The sequence below is a fragment of the Thalassophryne amazonica genome, chromosome 18 (assembly GCF_902500255.1).
Source record: "Thalassophryne amazonica chromosome 18, fThaAma1.1, whole genome shotgun sequence".
Lineage (NCBI taxonomy): Eukaryota > Metazoa > Chordata > Actinopteri > Batrachoidiformes > Batrachoididae > Thalassophryne > Thalassophryne amazonica.
Window position 1 is genome coordinate 28,956,362 of NC_047120.1, and position 17,322 is coordinate 28,973,683.

Below are 17,322 nucleotides of genomic sequence, written 5' to 3' on the forward strand. Positions count from 1 at the left end.
CCACCGACATCAATAACCTTTTTGCTAAACGATTCCCTTACCGGTCCTTCAGACTGGCTGTTGTTTTTGGGGGTGTTGGTCAGGAAAATGATAATTTCTCTACATTGATTACAGACCCTGCAGTGGGTCTGTAATCAGCTTTTCTGCAGTGTGGCTTTGCTTTGAACCTTGAACCAATCGAAACAGTGATTCGCAGATCGAAGCAGTGCTTTTGATCTAATGCTTCGATGATTCATTGTTTTATTTCACTTTATTTGAATTTTTTCCCCACTAAAACCCTAAAGAGCATAAAGAGCATATGTCTGTGATTAATATTTACCTTTTTTATGTTAAACTGACCTGTTATGGTCTTCTGAAACAGTTGATAGATGTATTTTATAACTTAAAAATGGGACTGATGCTAACACGTTAGCATGTCTATGGTGTTTTCAATGATAAAGTTAGCATTAAGCTGTTGCAGCTGTCAGCACGTTTGTGTGCATTTGTTTTCTCGCTCAGTGTTTGTTGTCGTAAAAGAGTCAAATGTATTACAAATTGTAATATTTTTTAATTTCTTTTTATATATTCTAACAATAATAATAATAATAATAACTAATAATGCTACAATACAGTTTTAGAGAAAGAAACAAAAAGAACCCGATTAAAAACACAACAGAAAATATAAAACTAAATATAAAATATAAAACTAAAAATATAAAAGATCAGGCTGTCTAGGGTATAATATACTTACAGCACCTTATTTTCCACTCTGTACATTCCACAATCATAACAGCTGTTTAAATAAACGTTTGGAGTAGTAGTTCCTTGTGTTCTAAAGTCAGTTAGTGCATTACAGTAGCTTGTAGTACACTCGAGAGAAGTTTTGTTTACAAAACGTCACTCCACTGCAGCAGCCAAGCTACCCCAGTTACACACAATCAAAATGGCGTCCAGATTACATAATTTTGTGGGAGTCGGCCCTCTATGTTCTCTCTGCTACAAAGACACTCAAATGAACTGGATTTCATGGAGGGAAATTGCACGTACTGTAACATTGGTTTGGAGGTTGGTGATTATATAAAGAAGTGGATCTTGATGAGGGACAAATTAATCCAGAAAAAGCCACTATTTCCTGTGGTAAATTGCATTAACCACCAACATGACAGAGAACTATAAAAGGGTCACACGCACATTGGCGTCATTCCATAGCCACAGTGTTGCGGAGTTGTAGAAGCATAGATTTGCTTTAGGATTTTAAGGTACCACTCTGCAGGAGACTTGAGCCCCGGTCACAAGGCACTAACGAAGGACACCGAAGCCAAAACAAAACAAGAAATCTGGACTTACGAGGTCTGTGAGAAAAGTAACGGACCTTATTTTTTTCAAAAACTATATGGATTTGAATCACGTGTGATTACATCAGACATGCTTGAACCCTCGTGGGCATGCGAGAGTTTTTTCACGCCTGTCGGTTACGTCATTCGCCTGTGGGCAGTCTTTGAGTGAGGAGTGGCCCACCCTCTCGTCGATTTTTCATTGTTTAGGAATGGCTCAGAGACTGCTGCTTTGATTGATAAAAATTTTTCCAAAACCTGTAAGGCACAACTGAGTGGACACCATTCGATAAATTCAGCTGGTTTTCGGTAAAAATTTTAACGGCTGATGAGAGATTTTGGAGTTTTACTGTCGCCGTAAGGACGGCCCATGGTGCTTGCGCTCCGAGGCGTCGTTGTCTCGCTGTTTCAAGCTGAAAACTTCCTAATTTCAGGCGCTGTGGACCCAAGACGTCGTGAGATAACAGAGAACTTTCAGAAGAATTTGGGATCAGGAGTTTATGCGGACATTCCACTGTTAAAGGAGATTTTGTAATGAAAGAACGTGTGGGCAGATTCGCATGTCGGGCCGGACCCGACCGCGGGGGGTCGCCACAGGAAAAACACCTCCGTTGGAAACCTTAACGGACAAGTTGGAACATGCCCAAGCTGTTAAACAATTTCTCAGATACTCACTTGTTGAAAGCCATCAAAAGCCGCCTGAATTTTACAAATGGTTTTCAACACGGAGGTGTTTTTCATGTCGCGGCGCAGACGGATTTGCCACGTCGTCACGGATCCGACTCTGCAAATTCGTCCGCATGTTCTTTCATTACAAAATCTCCTTTAACAGTGGAATGTCCGGGTAAACTCCTGATGCCGGCTTCTTCTGAAACTTCTCTGTTCTCTGACGACGTCCTGGGTGAACAGAGCTTTAAATTAGGATGTTTTCAGCTCGAAACAGCCAGACGGACGCCACCTCTGACCGCGCCATGCCGATCCGCTTTGTGGGCTGTGCTTAAAGCGAAAGAAACTCCACAATCTCTCATCAACCGTTAAACTTTACACCGAAAACCAGCTGAATTTCTCGAATAGTGTCCACACGGATATCCCTCACCGGTCCTGAAAAAATTTGATAAAGCACATGCGCCGTCTCCCTGCAGCTTCTCAGACAAAGAGATTCCGACGGGAGGGGGAGTCCACACCTCACTCAAAGCCTGCCCACAGGCGAATGACGTCACCGACAGGCATGACAAAACTCACGCATGCGCACGAGGGTTCAAGCTTGTCTGACGTAAAAACATATGAATCAAATCCATTTATCTTTTGAAAAAAATAAAAAGGGCCGCTTTTTTTTTATCACAGACCTCGTATGTTGACTTTCGGAGACATCGTTTAACCGTCATCCAACTTCGTTCCTGTAGCTGGCGCTTTGTCAGAATTTTCAAACTGTAAAAAAATGTGAACGAATCCTGACGACAACCTCAAATCTTCCGTATTCCATTTTGCTTTCTGTCTTGACGGTCCTCATCGTTTGTGTAGTCCCGTACCATCAGCGTTCCATTTGACTGTCATCCAGCTTCATCCAACCTCCCAAGTCCGTCATCTTGCACGAATATTGACGATATCTGAAAGGATCAGTAACTAAAGCTGAGACGAGCTGATTGTGACTTGTCCATGTGTGGGATCAAAAGCAACATTGTCATACAGAAACAATAGTGGCAAGAACATTTTATCAACTACTTTAACTATTTACGCATGTTCCAGCCATCTGTGGCTGGAAAGGCTGTGCGCACATGCATATTCCAGCCATAAACGGCTACAACGTTTTTTTAATGCACATAATGTCCCGTGCTTATTTAAGGCAGGCATTTATTTTTTTCAGACAAAGTTTTGACCCGATCATTAAATGAGGCAGGCCCCTATTCAAGGTCAGGCACTTAATTGAGGAAATACGGAAGCCTAATTGGTGCTGGGATCATTCGGTGCTTCCTGAATGTAACTAATTCGTCACATACACATAGCAAATGTTGTCCATTTTGTACATATAGGAATTTCGTTTATAATGGACAAAATTCGCTGGTCCACCTGAATCCATTATATGCAGGTTTTACTATGAATTCATTTTTTCCCCTCAAAACTCTACTTACAACACCACATTATGGCAACAGGAAAAACGTTTTTTTTTTTTGTTTTTCTTTCACGTGTATACAAGTATTCACACCCTTTGCTCAATACTTTGTTGATGCACCCTTTGGTACCAATTACAGCCTAAAATCTTCTTGAATATGATGCCAAAAGCTTGCCGCCCTTATCTTTAGGCAGTTTTGTCCATTCCTCTTTGCAGCACCTCTCAAGCTCCATCATGTTGGATGGGGAGCGTCGGTGCACAACCATTTTCAGGTCTTGGCTTTGGCTGGGCCAATCAAGGACATTCACAGAGTTGTCCTGAAGCGACTCCTTTGATATCTTGGCTGTGTCCTGAGGGTCAATGTCCTGCTGAAAGATGAACCGTCACCTAGTATGAGGTCAAGAGCTCTTTGGAGCAAGTTTTCATCCAGGATGTCTCTGTACCTTGCTGCATTCATCTTTTCCTTAATCCTGACTACCACCACCATGCTTCATTGTAGGGATGGTGCTGGGTTTCCTCCCAACATGACGCCAAAGGCTTCAATCTTTGTTTCATCAGACCATAGAATTTCCTGTCTCGGAGGTCTACAGACAATTCCATTGACTTCATGTTTGGTTTGTGCTCTGACATGCACTGTCAACATGTGGGACTTTATATTTAGACAGGTGTGTGCCTTTCCAAATCATGTCCAATCAACTGAATTTACTCCAGGTGGACTCCAGTTAAGCTGTAGAAACATCTCAAGGATGATCAGTGGAAACAGGATGCACCTGAGCTCAATTTTGAGCTTCATGGGAAAGGCTGTGAATACTTATGTACATTTGATTTCTTGGTTTCTTATTTTTAATTAATTTGCAAAAAAAAAAAAAAAAAAAAGACTTTTCACATTGTCATTATGTGTGTAGAAGTTTGAAGAAAGAAATTAATTGCATCCATTTTGGAATAAAGCTGTAACATACCAAAATGTAGAAAAAGTGAAGCGCTGTGAATACTTTCCAGATGTAATATATATATATATATATATATATATATATATATATATACACACACACACACACGGTGGGCCAATAAAATGTTATCACTTTTTGATACAAGTTTTTGAAATGAGAACTTATTCGAAAATTTTATTTACAGACTTGTAACAGAAGCATCAAATTAACATTTGATACCAAAGTTTTCCACTTTGTCTTGTTTTCCGCACACTTCAATAATTGATGACATTTTTTAATTGTACGACTTAAACAAGTGGTAAACATATATCCCCGACAGTCTTACAGTTGTCGTGAGTAGGGAAAGGGAACTACGAGGTCTGTTAGAAAAGTATCCGACCTTATTTTTTTTTTTTTAAAAACCATATGGATTTGAATCACGTGTGATTGCGTCAGACAAGCTTGAACCCTCGTGCGCATGCGTGAGTTTTTTCATGCCCGTCAGTTGCGTCATTCGCCTGTGAGCAGGCTTTGAGTGAGGTGTGGTCCACCCCTCTCGTCTGATTTTTATTGCGAATAAATGTCTGAACGATTTGGAGCTTTGCTGCATCAATTTTTTTTCCAGAAACTGTGAGAGACCTCCAGGTGGACGCCGTTCGAAAAATTAATATGGCTTTCAGGGCCGATTTTATGGGGATTAAACAGATTACGGGGTGTTACTGCCGCTTTAAGGAAGGCCCACAACTGCTGAGAGCGCGGCGCGCTCCCAGCCCCCATCGACAGGCTGACACCCCGCTGGAACAACCAGATCATTTCCACCGTGAAAGCTTTGTTGATCCGGGACCTCGTCTGACTTTCACAAAAAGGCAGAAGATGTGGACATCAGCACTTTTTCCGGCACATTCCACCGTTACAGGAGTTTTTTTCATGGAAAGAAAAGCGGAGGGACGCGCCACGGCTCCGTTCATTACGCGGGACAAAACCACCTAGGTGTTGGTCTCTCAGGACAGCTTTCAGGTGGATTTCAGACAGATTCCAGTTGCTTTCCAGTCCTGTGTGAATATCCGATTGTGATTGTGCATGAGCTGGAGATGCCAGAACATGTCCCATGAGGCTTCATCACGGCGTTGCTTTGCGCCGAGCGGCTGCACCGTGACACGGGGTGGAGCAGCTTCTCTTTCCATGACAAGAACTCCTGTAACAGTGAAATGTGCCATTCATTTTTAAACTGGACACTGTCTTGATCCGGTATGTCATCTGACTAGTACAGGAATTGTGAAAAGACGTGGACATCGGCACTTTTTCCAGCACATTAAGACAGATGTGCGGAGGAGTTCCGCGCATCGCGGTGCAGCCGCTCGGCGCAAAGCAACGCCGTGATGAAGCCTCACGGGACATGTTCTGGCATGTCCAGCTCATGCACAATCATAGTCGGATATTCACACGACTGGAAAGCAACCGGAATCCGTCTGAAATCCACCTGAAAGCTGTCCTGAGAGACCAACACCGAGGTGGTTTTATCCCGCGTAATGAACGGAGCTGTGACGCATCCCTCCGCTTTTCTTTCCATGAAAAAAACTCCTGTAACGGTGGAATGTGCCGGAAAAGTGCTGATGTCCACATCTTCTGCCTTTTTGTGAAAGTCAGACGAGGTCCCGGATCAACAAAGCTTTCACGTTGGAAATGATCTGGTTGTTCCAGCGGGGTGTCAGCCTGTCGATGGTGGCTGGGAGCGCGCCGCGCTCTCAGCAGTTGTGGGCCGTCCTTAAAGCGGCAGTAACACCCCGTAATCTGTTTAATCCCCATAAAATCGTCCCTGAAAGCCATATTAATTTTTCGAACGGTGTCCACCTGGAGGTCTCTCACAGTTTCTGGAAAAAAATTGATGCAGCAAAGCTCCAAATCATTCAGACATTTATTCGCAGTAAAAATCCGACGAGAGGGGTGGACCACACCTCACTCAAAGCCTGCTCACAGGCGAATGACGCAACCGACAGGCATGAAAAAACTCACGCATGCGCACGAGGTTCAAGCTTGTCTGACGCAATCACACGTGATTCAAATCCATATGGTTTTTAAAAAAAATAATAAGGTCGGATACTTTTCTAACAGACCTCGTATTTACATCCAACTCATTTTTTGTGCCAGCTTTAAATATGGACAATTTAACATGGGGTTCCATGTGGATTGTCTCGCTTCTGGGGCCAGCCCAAGTGGCCATTTGAGGAACTGCAACGCTTGGCACTTACCTATTGACTTCATTTTTCAGCACAGGCGGATGCAGTTTGACAACAACTTGGAACGTGTTGGTGGGACATTAGACAGTTCAAGCGCTTGTTGTTTCTTCTGAGTGCACGCTGCACCAAAATGGTTAGAGTGCAGCTGAATGTGTTTCTGTTATACCAGATTTTTGCATCACAAAAAAGCACTTTGCAACACTGAACTAGGTACATTCCCCTGCACATAATAGTTCACATGTATTATTGGTGAAAATGTGTACAGTCACATTCTTTAGCATGTTATAAAGTTTACATTAATGTTGCGCCAAAATGAGTTGAAGTCAGTGGTGTTGAGGACTGGCAGAGCTCACACATCTACATCACCCATATGGTACTTTAATGGCACAGCTGTCGTGCACGCCAGTAGATTGACCGTACGAGTCATTTGTATCCACTTTCATTTAATGGAGCCACAGTCTGCCGTTATAAAACCGTATCCTCACGTTTTATCGAGCAGCGTATCATGTTTTATTCCACGTGGCACTCGCTATAATCTCATATTGCCTGAGCATTATATACAGCACATACGTAACCCGGCACTTGGGATGATTCCACCATCACATCACAGCTGTTCTACAGGATTAGAGGCCAGTGTACTTCAGTTCTTGAACATGATAAGTAATTACTGGGATAACTTGCTGACTGTTTGTGATTTGTGACTTGGAAAGATGTGTTTCAGTGGTACCAAAAGCATTCATATGTTAAGAGCATCATATTGTGGAAAACCTGGTTTTAATTATCCTTTTACAGTTTTTTATATGGTTGATGTCCCGTGTTAAAAGTCCTCAAAGTCTTACAGTTTTGTGTGTGTGTGTGTGTGTGTGTGTGTGTGTGTGTGTGTGTGTGTGTGTGTGTGTGTGTGTGTGTGTGTGTGTGTGTGTGTGTGTGTGTGTGTGTGTGTGTGTGTGTGTACACAGACTGCCCTTGTATAAGCTAAATTTAGGCCTGAACATGTATCATAGAACTCCACACAGTCTGGTCCATATGTAATTGAACAGAGACACAATTTATGTCATTTTGCCTCTCTGCACTACCACAATGGAGATTCAGTTCAGTTTATTTCATTTCTGTAGCGCCAAATCACAGCAGGCTGCCTCAAGGTGCTTCACAGGAGTAAAGCCCCCATCACACATAGCAAGAATGTGCAGGAACCAGCCCGACACGGCAAATATTGCCATAATCAGACGGAGTCGGGAGTGAAAGAGGCGTGGTCAGCAGTGTCAGAACACCCAGACTACCTCGTCCACACCTGCACAATGGCATCCAAAGCGCATGTAGACAACAGGTAGATGACACAGACTGCCGTCAGACGGCCATAAAAGGCGCTGAAGACTGCCCGATGTCCAAATGTCTGGATGGCAAACACGGGACCGGAGTGGGAGGGAGCGCTGTATTCCTCCCTTTGCACAGTCCCTGCTGGTACTGGACACCAGAGTACAACCAACGTATGGACCGTATGGACTCACTCACTCATGCAATCACATCTGCACTCATCCTCCACTTTCCAGTGCTACTGACCTCACGTGCGTGTGTGTGTGCGTAGAGTAGGTGCTGGACTGATGACGTGATTGCTGGGCGTGTGTGTGTGTGTGTTCATAATGGCTAAATGAGCAGCTGTGTGTGCGTGTGGCAGTGGGCCATGCTGTCCCATGCGTCAGATGCAGCCTTTCCAGGGAACTTCTACTTCTTTTTGTGTTTGTGTTTGCACTCACTTAAGCAGCACAACACAACTCTGTACAACGCGATGGTTGGATTATCACATGGGATGTATTTTTGCGTGGTTGAATACAGCACACATATGAGGTCTGTTAGAAAAATATCCGACCTTTTTATTTTTTGCAAAAACCTGAAGGATTTGAATCACGTGTGCTTGCACGAGCCAACCTTGAACCTTCGTGCGTATGCGTGTATTTTTTTCACACTTGTCGATTGCGTCATTTGGTGGCAAGCAGCCTTTGTGTGAGGACGTGTGTAGTGCTCTCGGTGGATTTTCATTGCAAGGAAAATGGCGGAACGACTGGAGCAGCGCTACTGCATCAAATTTTGCCAGAAACTGGGCGACAGCCAGGTGGAAACCATTCGGAAGATTCAGATGGCTTTCAGTGGTTTTTCAGTCGTGTGACTATCCGAGAAATTGTGGAATAGATGAGCATCATTTTTCGGAGTCCAGTATGTCCTGTGAGACTTTAACACGGAGGTGCTTTTGCTCCGCCGTCAGCAGCTTCGACACAAATTTCATTGCCACTCTTTTCATGGCCAAATTTTCTGTCACAGTGGAATGTGCCGAAAAAGTGCTGATGTCCACCTCTTCTGCAATTTCTCGGACAGTCACACGACAGTCCTGCATCACCACAGCGTTCACTTTGGAAATGATCCGGTCTTTTCAGCATGTTGATAGCCGACCGGAGCATGGCTCATTCTCCACTGTTGTGCGGACGTCTTTGAACCGGTTGTACCGCTCCTTAATCTGTGTGATGCCCATAGGATCGTCACCGAAAGCCGTCTGAATCTTCCTAATGGTTTCCACCTGGCTGTCGCCCAGTTTCTGGCCAAATTTGATGCAGTAACGCTGCTCCAGTCGTTCCGCCATTTTCCTTGCAATGAAAATCTGCCGAGAGCACAACACACGTCCTCACACAAAGGCTGCTTGCCACCAAATGACGCAATCGACAAGTGTGAAAAAAATTCACGCATACGCACAAAGGTTCAAGGTTGGCTCGTGCAAGCACATGTGATTCAAATCCTTCAGGTTTTTGCAAAAAATAAAAAGGTCGGATACTTTTCTAACAGACCTTGTACATATAGCTAACATATCATACTGGATGTTCCCTCCACGTGCAAGTGATAATTGTCTTCTCAGTCTCCCTCAGTAATGCTTGTTTCACATGAAGTCATTCAGTACCCAAGGATCCTCCAAAGACACCTAACACCAAAAACATTCAGTCGTCACCTTAGCTCACTGGTTTGCAACCTAATGTCTCCATAAGCTCTTCCTAGTGTCTCTTGATCTCAAACACCACAGACCCAGAGGCATGAATATCACTCTCAGATAAATGAGTCCAGGAAGTCATTGAAATCCTGGATTTTAGTCTTGGTCCAGGACAATCGTAAACCCAGACACTCTGATTTTTTTCTTTTTAGTCCAGGCTATAGATCAGCAAAGCCTAGCAGAGGGAACCTCATCTTCACATCACACCTACCTCACGTTGTATTTAGTACTTTTATAGCTTTTATCGAGCAGCCTGGCTGTTGAGGATTTTCTTGCTTCTGTTCCAGACTGTCGTACTTTCGTGTCTAATGTCAATAATTTCAGTGTACTTGAACAGGAAAGCAGATAAAGTGTTTGATTTTGATCATTAGTCTTCCTCGACCGCTTTGTAAAACCCTTTTAAACCGTGATGCACTTTCTTTTATGCTTTCATTTCTTTACCATAAATTTTTAATTTCCTTTCATTCTTGAAAGCTGTTAATCATTTACTTGCTACTTTCTGGTAACGTTATTTGGTTTAGAACATAGTGGCAGGCAGCTGTGTTGAGGTAAATTATTACCTCTCAACTGACCTCATCGCTGTATGCTGTCAATCAGGCTCTGGAAGCAAACCAAACTGTTTGTGTATATTGACGTTGCGCTTAACCCGAAGGACGGCGATTACCTCATGTGTAACACTAGCTTCTTTGTGCTGAATTTTGCATGGTCACATTGACCAGGTTACTCCTTCATTATTTATGGTAGTGGCAGGAAAGCAGCAAATTGAATACGAACACAAACGTGCACACGTCAAAGCAGGAGGCACCACCGTAGAGAGAGGAGGAGACGCTACGGGTAAGAATGATGTTTGTGCTTGAAGTCAGTCAGTCCTTGGGTGGGAGAGAAGTCCAGCACAAGAGACATAACACCCTGACCATTAGCGGAGCAGCGCATGGAGCCTGTGCACCGGCAGCTGACAGGCACCGCTTTCGGCTTTCACCACAGCCTCATTATGCAGCACCCCTCCTCAACCCTGGCCGGGCCCCTTCTTTCTCTCTCCGCACTCGGGCGGCTTGCAAATATTTGCCGTGGCCCCGTGCAAGCGCTCACAGGGCAGGATTAATGGCAGTGTGTACCGCACACCCGGGGCCAGACAAAGCCTCCCCATCTGGAGGTCCAGGCTGTGACTGAGGAACAGAGGGATCACACAGAGTCAGCAGGGAGGGAGGGGGATCCTTAGGCACCACTTCATAAATGAGCAGAAGTCCTGAGCAGACCTGCACATGAATAAAGTGGGCGTCTCCCTCTTTTGATTAGATGGGGAGCAAAAAGGTCGTGCATGCTGGTGACATGCCAAACGGATCACATTTCCCCTGCCAGCTGATTAAACGGCCATATCTGCATCCATCACTGGGGCCCGGGTCAAACAATGGCACCACCAGGGGAGGTGATGGTCTAGTGGTTAAAGCATTGCGCTTGAGACCAAAGGATCCTTGGTTCAAATCCCAGCCTGACCAGTAAGGTCCTTGGGCAGGGTCCTTAATCCTCTAGTTTCTCCCAGTGTGTAGTGAGCACCTCGTATGGCAGCACAATATCAATGCAATCCATTTACCATTTCACTGCACAACGCCAGTCACAGGATTTCCACTGTGTTGGAAACATGGGCCTTCATTTATCAACATGGCATTGAAAAACCTAAATTCTTTCATACAATTAAAAAAAAAAGTCACAAAATAGTGCTGTACACATTTGGCCTGGATAAATCAGACACATTCCAGAAGGCCTGATTTGCTAAAGATTTGCATGTGTAAAAATGTTTGCAAACTCAGTAGCTCCGACAAAAAAAAAAAAAAGAAATAAAAGTGCATTCTGGTTTAATAACAGTTTGCACTGAGGATTGTGTCTTATTTGTGCAAAGTAGCACGTATTGTCCATTTAACATGTTTGCTTTAATGAATATGCAGTTTGGAGAGTGTGTCCACCCAAATGTGCAAAATTGTGTGTGTTGAGTGTGAATAGATGAGGTTTGCACATGTAGTGGGATTTTCAGCAGGAAATTTCAGGGATTGTGATAGTATCTGTATATTGAACCCTGAGTGTTAACTTATTACATGAGATAGACTGCTGTTTCTGCAGCGGAGACTCCGCCGCCTCGTAGACAGAATAACAACATCATTCATTGTGAACGTGTGTAAATGTGGCAGAGTTTGTGCCATTTTGCACTTAGAATCATTAACACACACAAAATTCTATGACAAGTTAAAACGTGCTGTCATTTGAGCAATTCTTCATTCACAAAGCATTCTCCAACCCAGTGTGCATAAGCCAACATAATTTAGCACTCATGATATGCTTGGAAGTGACTTTTATTCCACAGTGTTGCAGTGATCGGGAATAGGAAAGAAGTGAATGAGTCATTGCCCCCATTTTGTGGCCATCTGCCAAATATCCTGGCAACATTTATTTATGCATTCATTTATATATATATCATCCCCAGTACAACGAAAAAACAATCACATCAGAAATTAGTCAAACTTTTCATTCTGACTTCCTGCTAACAGCCTCCAGACAGCGCAGTGGATTTGTCATGTGGGCGCACACGCGTGTGTGTGTGTGCGCGCGCGCATGTGCACAGTGCAATGGTGCCAAACGTATGGAACCAAAGTTGCACTCTAAATGGAACCAAACTGCACTCTGAATGCAATGTAACACAAATGGGATGAATAATCCATGACGTGACATACAAAGCACCAATCAAATGACAAGGATCCACTCAGCCGGTGTTTTTATATATATATATATATATATATATATATATATATACACACACACACACACACACACACACACACACACACACACACACATTGCACCCAGCAAGTATTCACAGCTCTTCACTTAGTCCACATTTTATCTTACAGCCTTATTCCAAAAATGGATGAAATTATTTTTTCCTCAGAATTCTACACACAATACCCCATAATGACAATGTGAATTTTTTTTTTTGAGATTTTTGCAAATTTATTAAAAAAAAACAAAAAACAGAAGAAATCACATGTACCTAGGTAGTCACACCCTTTGACATGATGAAGCTCAAAATTGAAACTCAGGTGCATCCCGTTTCCACCTTGAAGTTTCTCTACAGCTTAATTGGAGCCCACCTGGGCTGAATTCAGTTGATTGGACATGATTTGAAAAGGCACACACCTACATACAGTAGTGTTCAGAATAATAGTAGTGCTATGTGACTAAAAAGATTAATCCAGGTTTTGAGTATATTTCTTATTGTTACATGGGAAACAAGGTACCAGTAGATTCAGTAGATTCTCACAAATCCAGCAAGACCAAGCATTCATGATATGCACACTCTTAAGGCTATGAAATTGGGCTGTTAGCAAAAAAAAGTAGAAAAGGGGGTGTTCACAATAATAGTAGCATCTGCTGTTGACGCTACAAACTCAAAACTATTATGTTCAAACTGCTTTTTTAGCAATCCTGTGAATCACTAAACTAGTATTTAGTTGTATAACCACAGTTTTTCATGATTTCTTCACATCTGCGAGGCATTCATTTTGTTGGTTTGGAACCAAGATTTTGCTTGTTTACTAGTGTGCTTGGGGTCATTGTCTTGTTGAAACACCCACTTCAAGGGCATGTCCTCTTCAGCATAAGGCAACATGACCTCTTCAAGTATTTTGACATATCCAATCTGATCCATGATACCTGGTATGCGATATATAGGCCCTACACCATAGTAGGAGACACATGCCCATATCGTGATGCTTGCACCACCATGCTTCACTGTCTTCACTGTGAACTGTGGCTTGAATTCAGAGTTTGCGGGTTGTCTCACAAACTGTCTGCGGCCCTTGGATCCAGAAAGAACAGTTTTACTCTCATCAGTCCATAAAATATTCCTCCATTTCTCTTTAGGCCAGTTGATGTGTTCTTTGGCAAATTGTAACCTCTTCTGCAAATGTCTTTTATTTAACAGTGGGACTTTGCGGGGGATTCTTGCAAATAAATTAGCTTCACACAGGCGTCTTCTAACTGTCACAGCACTTACAGGTAACTCCAGACTGTCTTTGATCATCCTGGAGCTGATCAATGAGTGAGCCTTTGCCATTCTGGTTATTCTTCTATCCATTTTGATGGTTGTTTTCCGTTTTCTTCCACGTGTCTCTGTTTTTTTGGGGTTTTTTTTTTTGTCCATTTTAAAGCATTGGAGATCATTGTAGATGAACAGCCTATAATTTGTTGCACCTGCGTATAAGTTTTTCCCTCTCCAATCAACTTTTTAATCAAACTACGCTGTTCTTCTGAACAATGTCTTGAACGTCCCATTTTCCTCAGGCTTTCAAAGAGAAAAGCATGTTCAACAGGTGCTGGCTTCATCCTTAAATAGGGGACACCTAATTCACACCTGTTTGTTCCACAAAATTGACGAACTCACTGACTGAATGCCACACTACTATTATTATGAACACCCCCTTTTCTACTTTTATTTTTTACTAATAGACCAATTTCATAGCCTTAAGAGTGTGCATATCATGAATGCTTGGTCTTGTTGGATTTGTGAGAATCTACTGAATCTACTGGTACCTTGTTTCCCATGTAACAATAAGAAATATACTCAAAACCTGGATTAATCTTTTTAGTCACATTTATTATTTTGAACACTACTGTATAACATATAAGGTCATATCACAGCACAAACCAAACCCGAACTCAAAGGAATTATCTCACTCTGTCAAAGCTCCAGCATTCCTATGTGGAGAGAAGAACCTCCGAGAAGGACAACCATCTCTGCAGCAATCCACTAATCCAGCCTGTATGGTAGAGTGGCCAGAAAGAATTCACTCTTTAGTGAGCACACATGGGAGCCCATCTGGAGTTTACTAAAAGGCACCTGAAGGACTCTCAGACCATGAGAAACAAAATTCTCTGGTCTGATGAGACAAAAATTGAACTCTTCGGTGTGAATACCAGGCATCATGTTTGGAGGAAACAGGCACCATCCCTACAGTGAAGCACGGTGGTGGCCGCATCATGCAGTGGGGATGTTTTTCAGCAGCAGGAACTGGGAAACTAGTCTGGATGGAGGGAAAGATGAATGCAGCAGTGTACAGAGACATCCTGGATGAAAACATGCTCCAGAGCGCTCTTGACCTCAGACTGGTACGACGCTTCATCTTTCATATAGCAAAAAATAAAAATGGGGGGGGGGTGTCAATGTCCGATTCACATAACTTGTCGTCTTTCAGTAAATACACTCTTAAACCATTCTGTAATTTAAAAATGTGTTCCCAGTGTCAGAGATGAGAAAAAACACTGAAGTTATGCTCCTGTCCCAGAACATCAGGGGGTCTCTTCCAGATATATATATTTGGTAGATATATAGCCACCACAACCTACTGATTATGCGCTCCTGAGCTTTGTTTCAATTTAGTGTTAAAATGTATTTTAACATTAAATTAACTCACTCGATGCCATTGACTCTAAAACACGTCTTTTTCAGATAGTAACGCCTGCGCCAAAGACGCATCATTGAGACACTTTCTTCTCTTTTCTTTTCTTGTGGTATGTTTGTTGTTGACATGGACATAGAACTCAATTTTCTATGGGTCTTGAAAAAACACTCAAATGCTGAAGAAATCCTGGCACTGGGATGCTCTGAACTTTGAAAATGGCTGGCACTCGATGAGTTAAACACTCCTCTGTGGAGCAGAGGAGGATTTTTTTTAAAAGATCTGAAAGTGCACCTACAATTTGCCAGAAGGTACATCTGAGATGCAAGCCTAGATTTGATGTTTTAGTGAAAGAAGACCCTCGTCTATACCACTTCATCATGAAGCTTTATAACTGGAGATACAAGACGAAGAATTTGCACTGTGCACAATTTCCCCAGTCACAGCCACAGAAGCCTAAAACATTTTCTGGGTGTCTTGGTGGATTTCCTCAATCTTCTCCTTCTTGCACAGTCACTCAGTTTATGAGAACTGTCTACTCCACACAGATTTACCATAGAGTGCCACACTGTTTGTATTTCTTCATAACTGACGTAAATAAAGTTCAAAACATATTCAGTGACTTTGAAATGTTCATGTATCCATCCCCTCACTTGTCTGAAGAAAATTGGCAATTAAACTGATTATTTACAGGTATTATACCAAAGGGGCCCATTACTTATGCACCCCATCATCTTGGCTATTATATTTTTAATTAATTTCTATCAAGTTGTAGAGATTTGTTTTCAGTTTGAGTCTAAGGAAGATAATTTTAGAAATTTTTATAGTGAGAAGCCTGATTTACTTTTTGTATTTGAAACGCCATAAACAAATTAAAATGTGTGAAATACCAAGGGGCTGAATACTTTTGCAAGCCACTGTAATGTGCGCCTGAGCTACTGAATCAGGGGTGGTAATAATTTTGCAGCATATGTAGAGGAACCACTGGAGAGGCAGGTTGCACTCACGGTGCCCAAGATGTGATATCGATGAGACGTTTTTCCGTTTAATGTGACAGTGGCACAAGGCACATGCTCTATGCTCTTGTTTTCTGTGACTGTTTTACACTGCATTTTTTGGGGGGCGCTGTTGCATGTGTGCGCTTGTGCACTTCCTCCCAGTACACTCTGCCCATACCTTGTTCTTGACCTCCCATAGGCCCAGTGATGAGCGGCACCCTGCAGTGACAGCTGACGGTACCGTGGACAACCTGGCCCAGGCAGTGGACATGATCCTGGATCATAGACGTCACTGAGACTGAGGCGGAGGACTCGACATTTCCTCAGTACTGACTCGAGGTGACTGAATTCATAAAGTGTTTAAGCACTTTTAAACCAAGTCTGCACTCGGAGCCAATGTGAAGAGAGCAGTTTGACCCACGTTAGCCTGGTGTATGTGGATATCGGACCTGCACACCGATGAGATACGTCACACTAAAGTAGCTAATGTCTGCTGTTCAAACAGCTGTAATGTAACATGTTAATAATATGAGCAAACATTTATGTAGTGAATATTGGTGCAAAAAAAATAAACATGATACATCTGAGCTGTTAAATGTTTGTCTCCATAAATTTGTTTACCATTTCCACTATGAAGCCGCGGTCACAGAAGTATTTTTGAAAGGGGGTCAAGGTTCCAGTGTTGTGGGAGAAATCTAACCTTGGCTGTGTTTTCTGCTGGAATTCACGTCGGGCAGCTTTTGTTTTCCAAAAACACATCAGCGGAAATGGGAAGTGAGCAGGTCTGAGAGACGATAAATGCAGCCGGCGGCCTGAGCGTGATGGATGATCACGCCTCATGTTTCCCCCTCTGTTTCCCCCGAGCCCTCCATCATCCCGAGCTCAGCATCACGGCTTTGTTTACCTCACCGCGAAGCTTGCACGAGGGCTCCTCGTATCACCGCTACTTCGTTTACTGCTGCTGGTTCAGCGTGGCGCGTTTTCGTCGTGTGCGTGAAATGAACTGGAGGGAAGACGAGGGGGGATTTTTGGGTTGTGGACTTAAATATGCCAGCTGGATCCGCACGGCACATAATAGCGCACCGAGTACTCAAGAAGACCCAAAGACCAGCGCCAAGGGGTTCCTTCTGGTGGACTTCACCACTGGCTGACACAAGCCTGAACATTATTGGGCAATTAAAGGTAATCAAACGTTACACAGCGTTATGAAAGCGAGTGTGAGCTTGTCGTATCTGTCGAGTCCCACTCCTATTTTTG

At 43.1% G+C, this 17,322-nt stretch overlaps 1 protein-coding gene across 1 annotated transcript in view; it reads left to right on the forward strand.

Moving 5' to 3' along the window:
- The window catches only part of lhpp (phospholysine phosphohistidine inorganic pyrophosphate phosphatase), a 101,990-nt gene extending 85,349 nt beyond the window's left edge, over window positions 1-16,641 (forward strand). The window contains exon 7 of the mRNA XM_034194381.1: window positions 16,265-16,641. Coding sequence (XP_034050272.1) covers window positions 16,265-16,361 — 97 coding nt within the window. The 3' untranslated portion in view covers window positions 16,362-16,641. The remainder of the gene's footprint in view (window positions 1-16,264) is intronic.
- The last annotated feature ends 681 nt before the right edge of the window (window positions 16,642-17,322 follow it).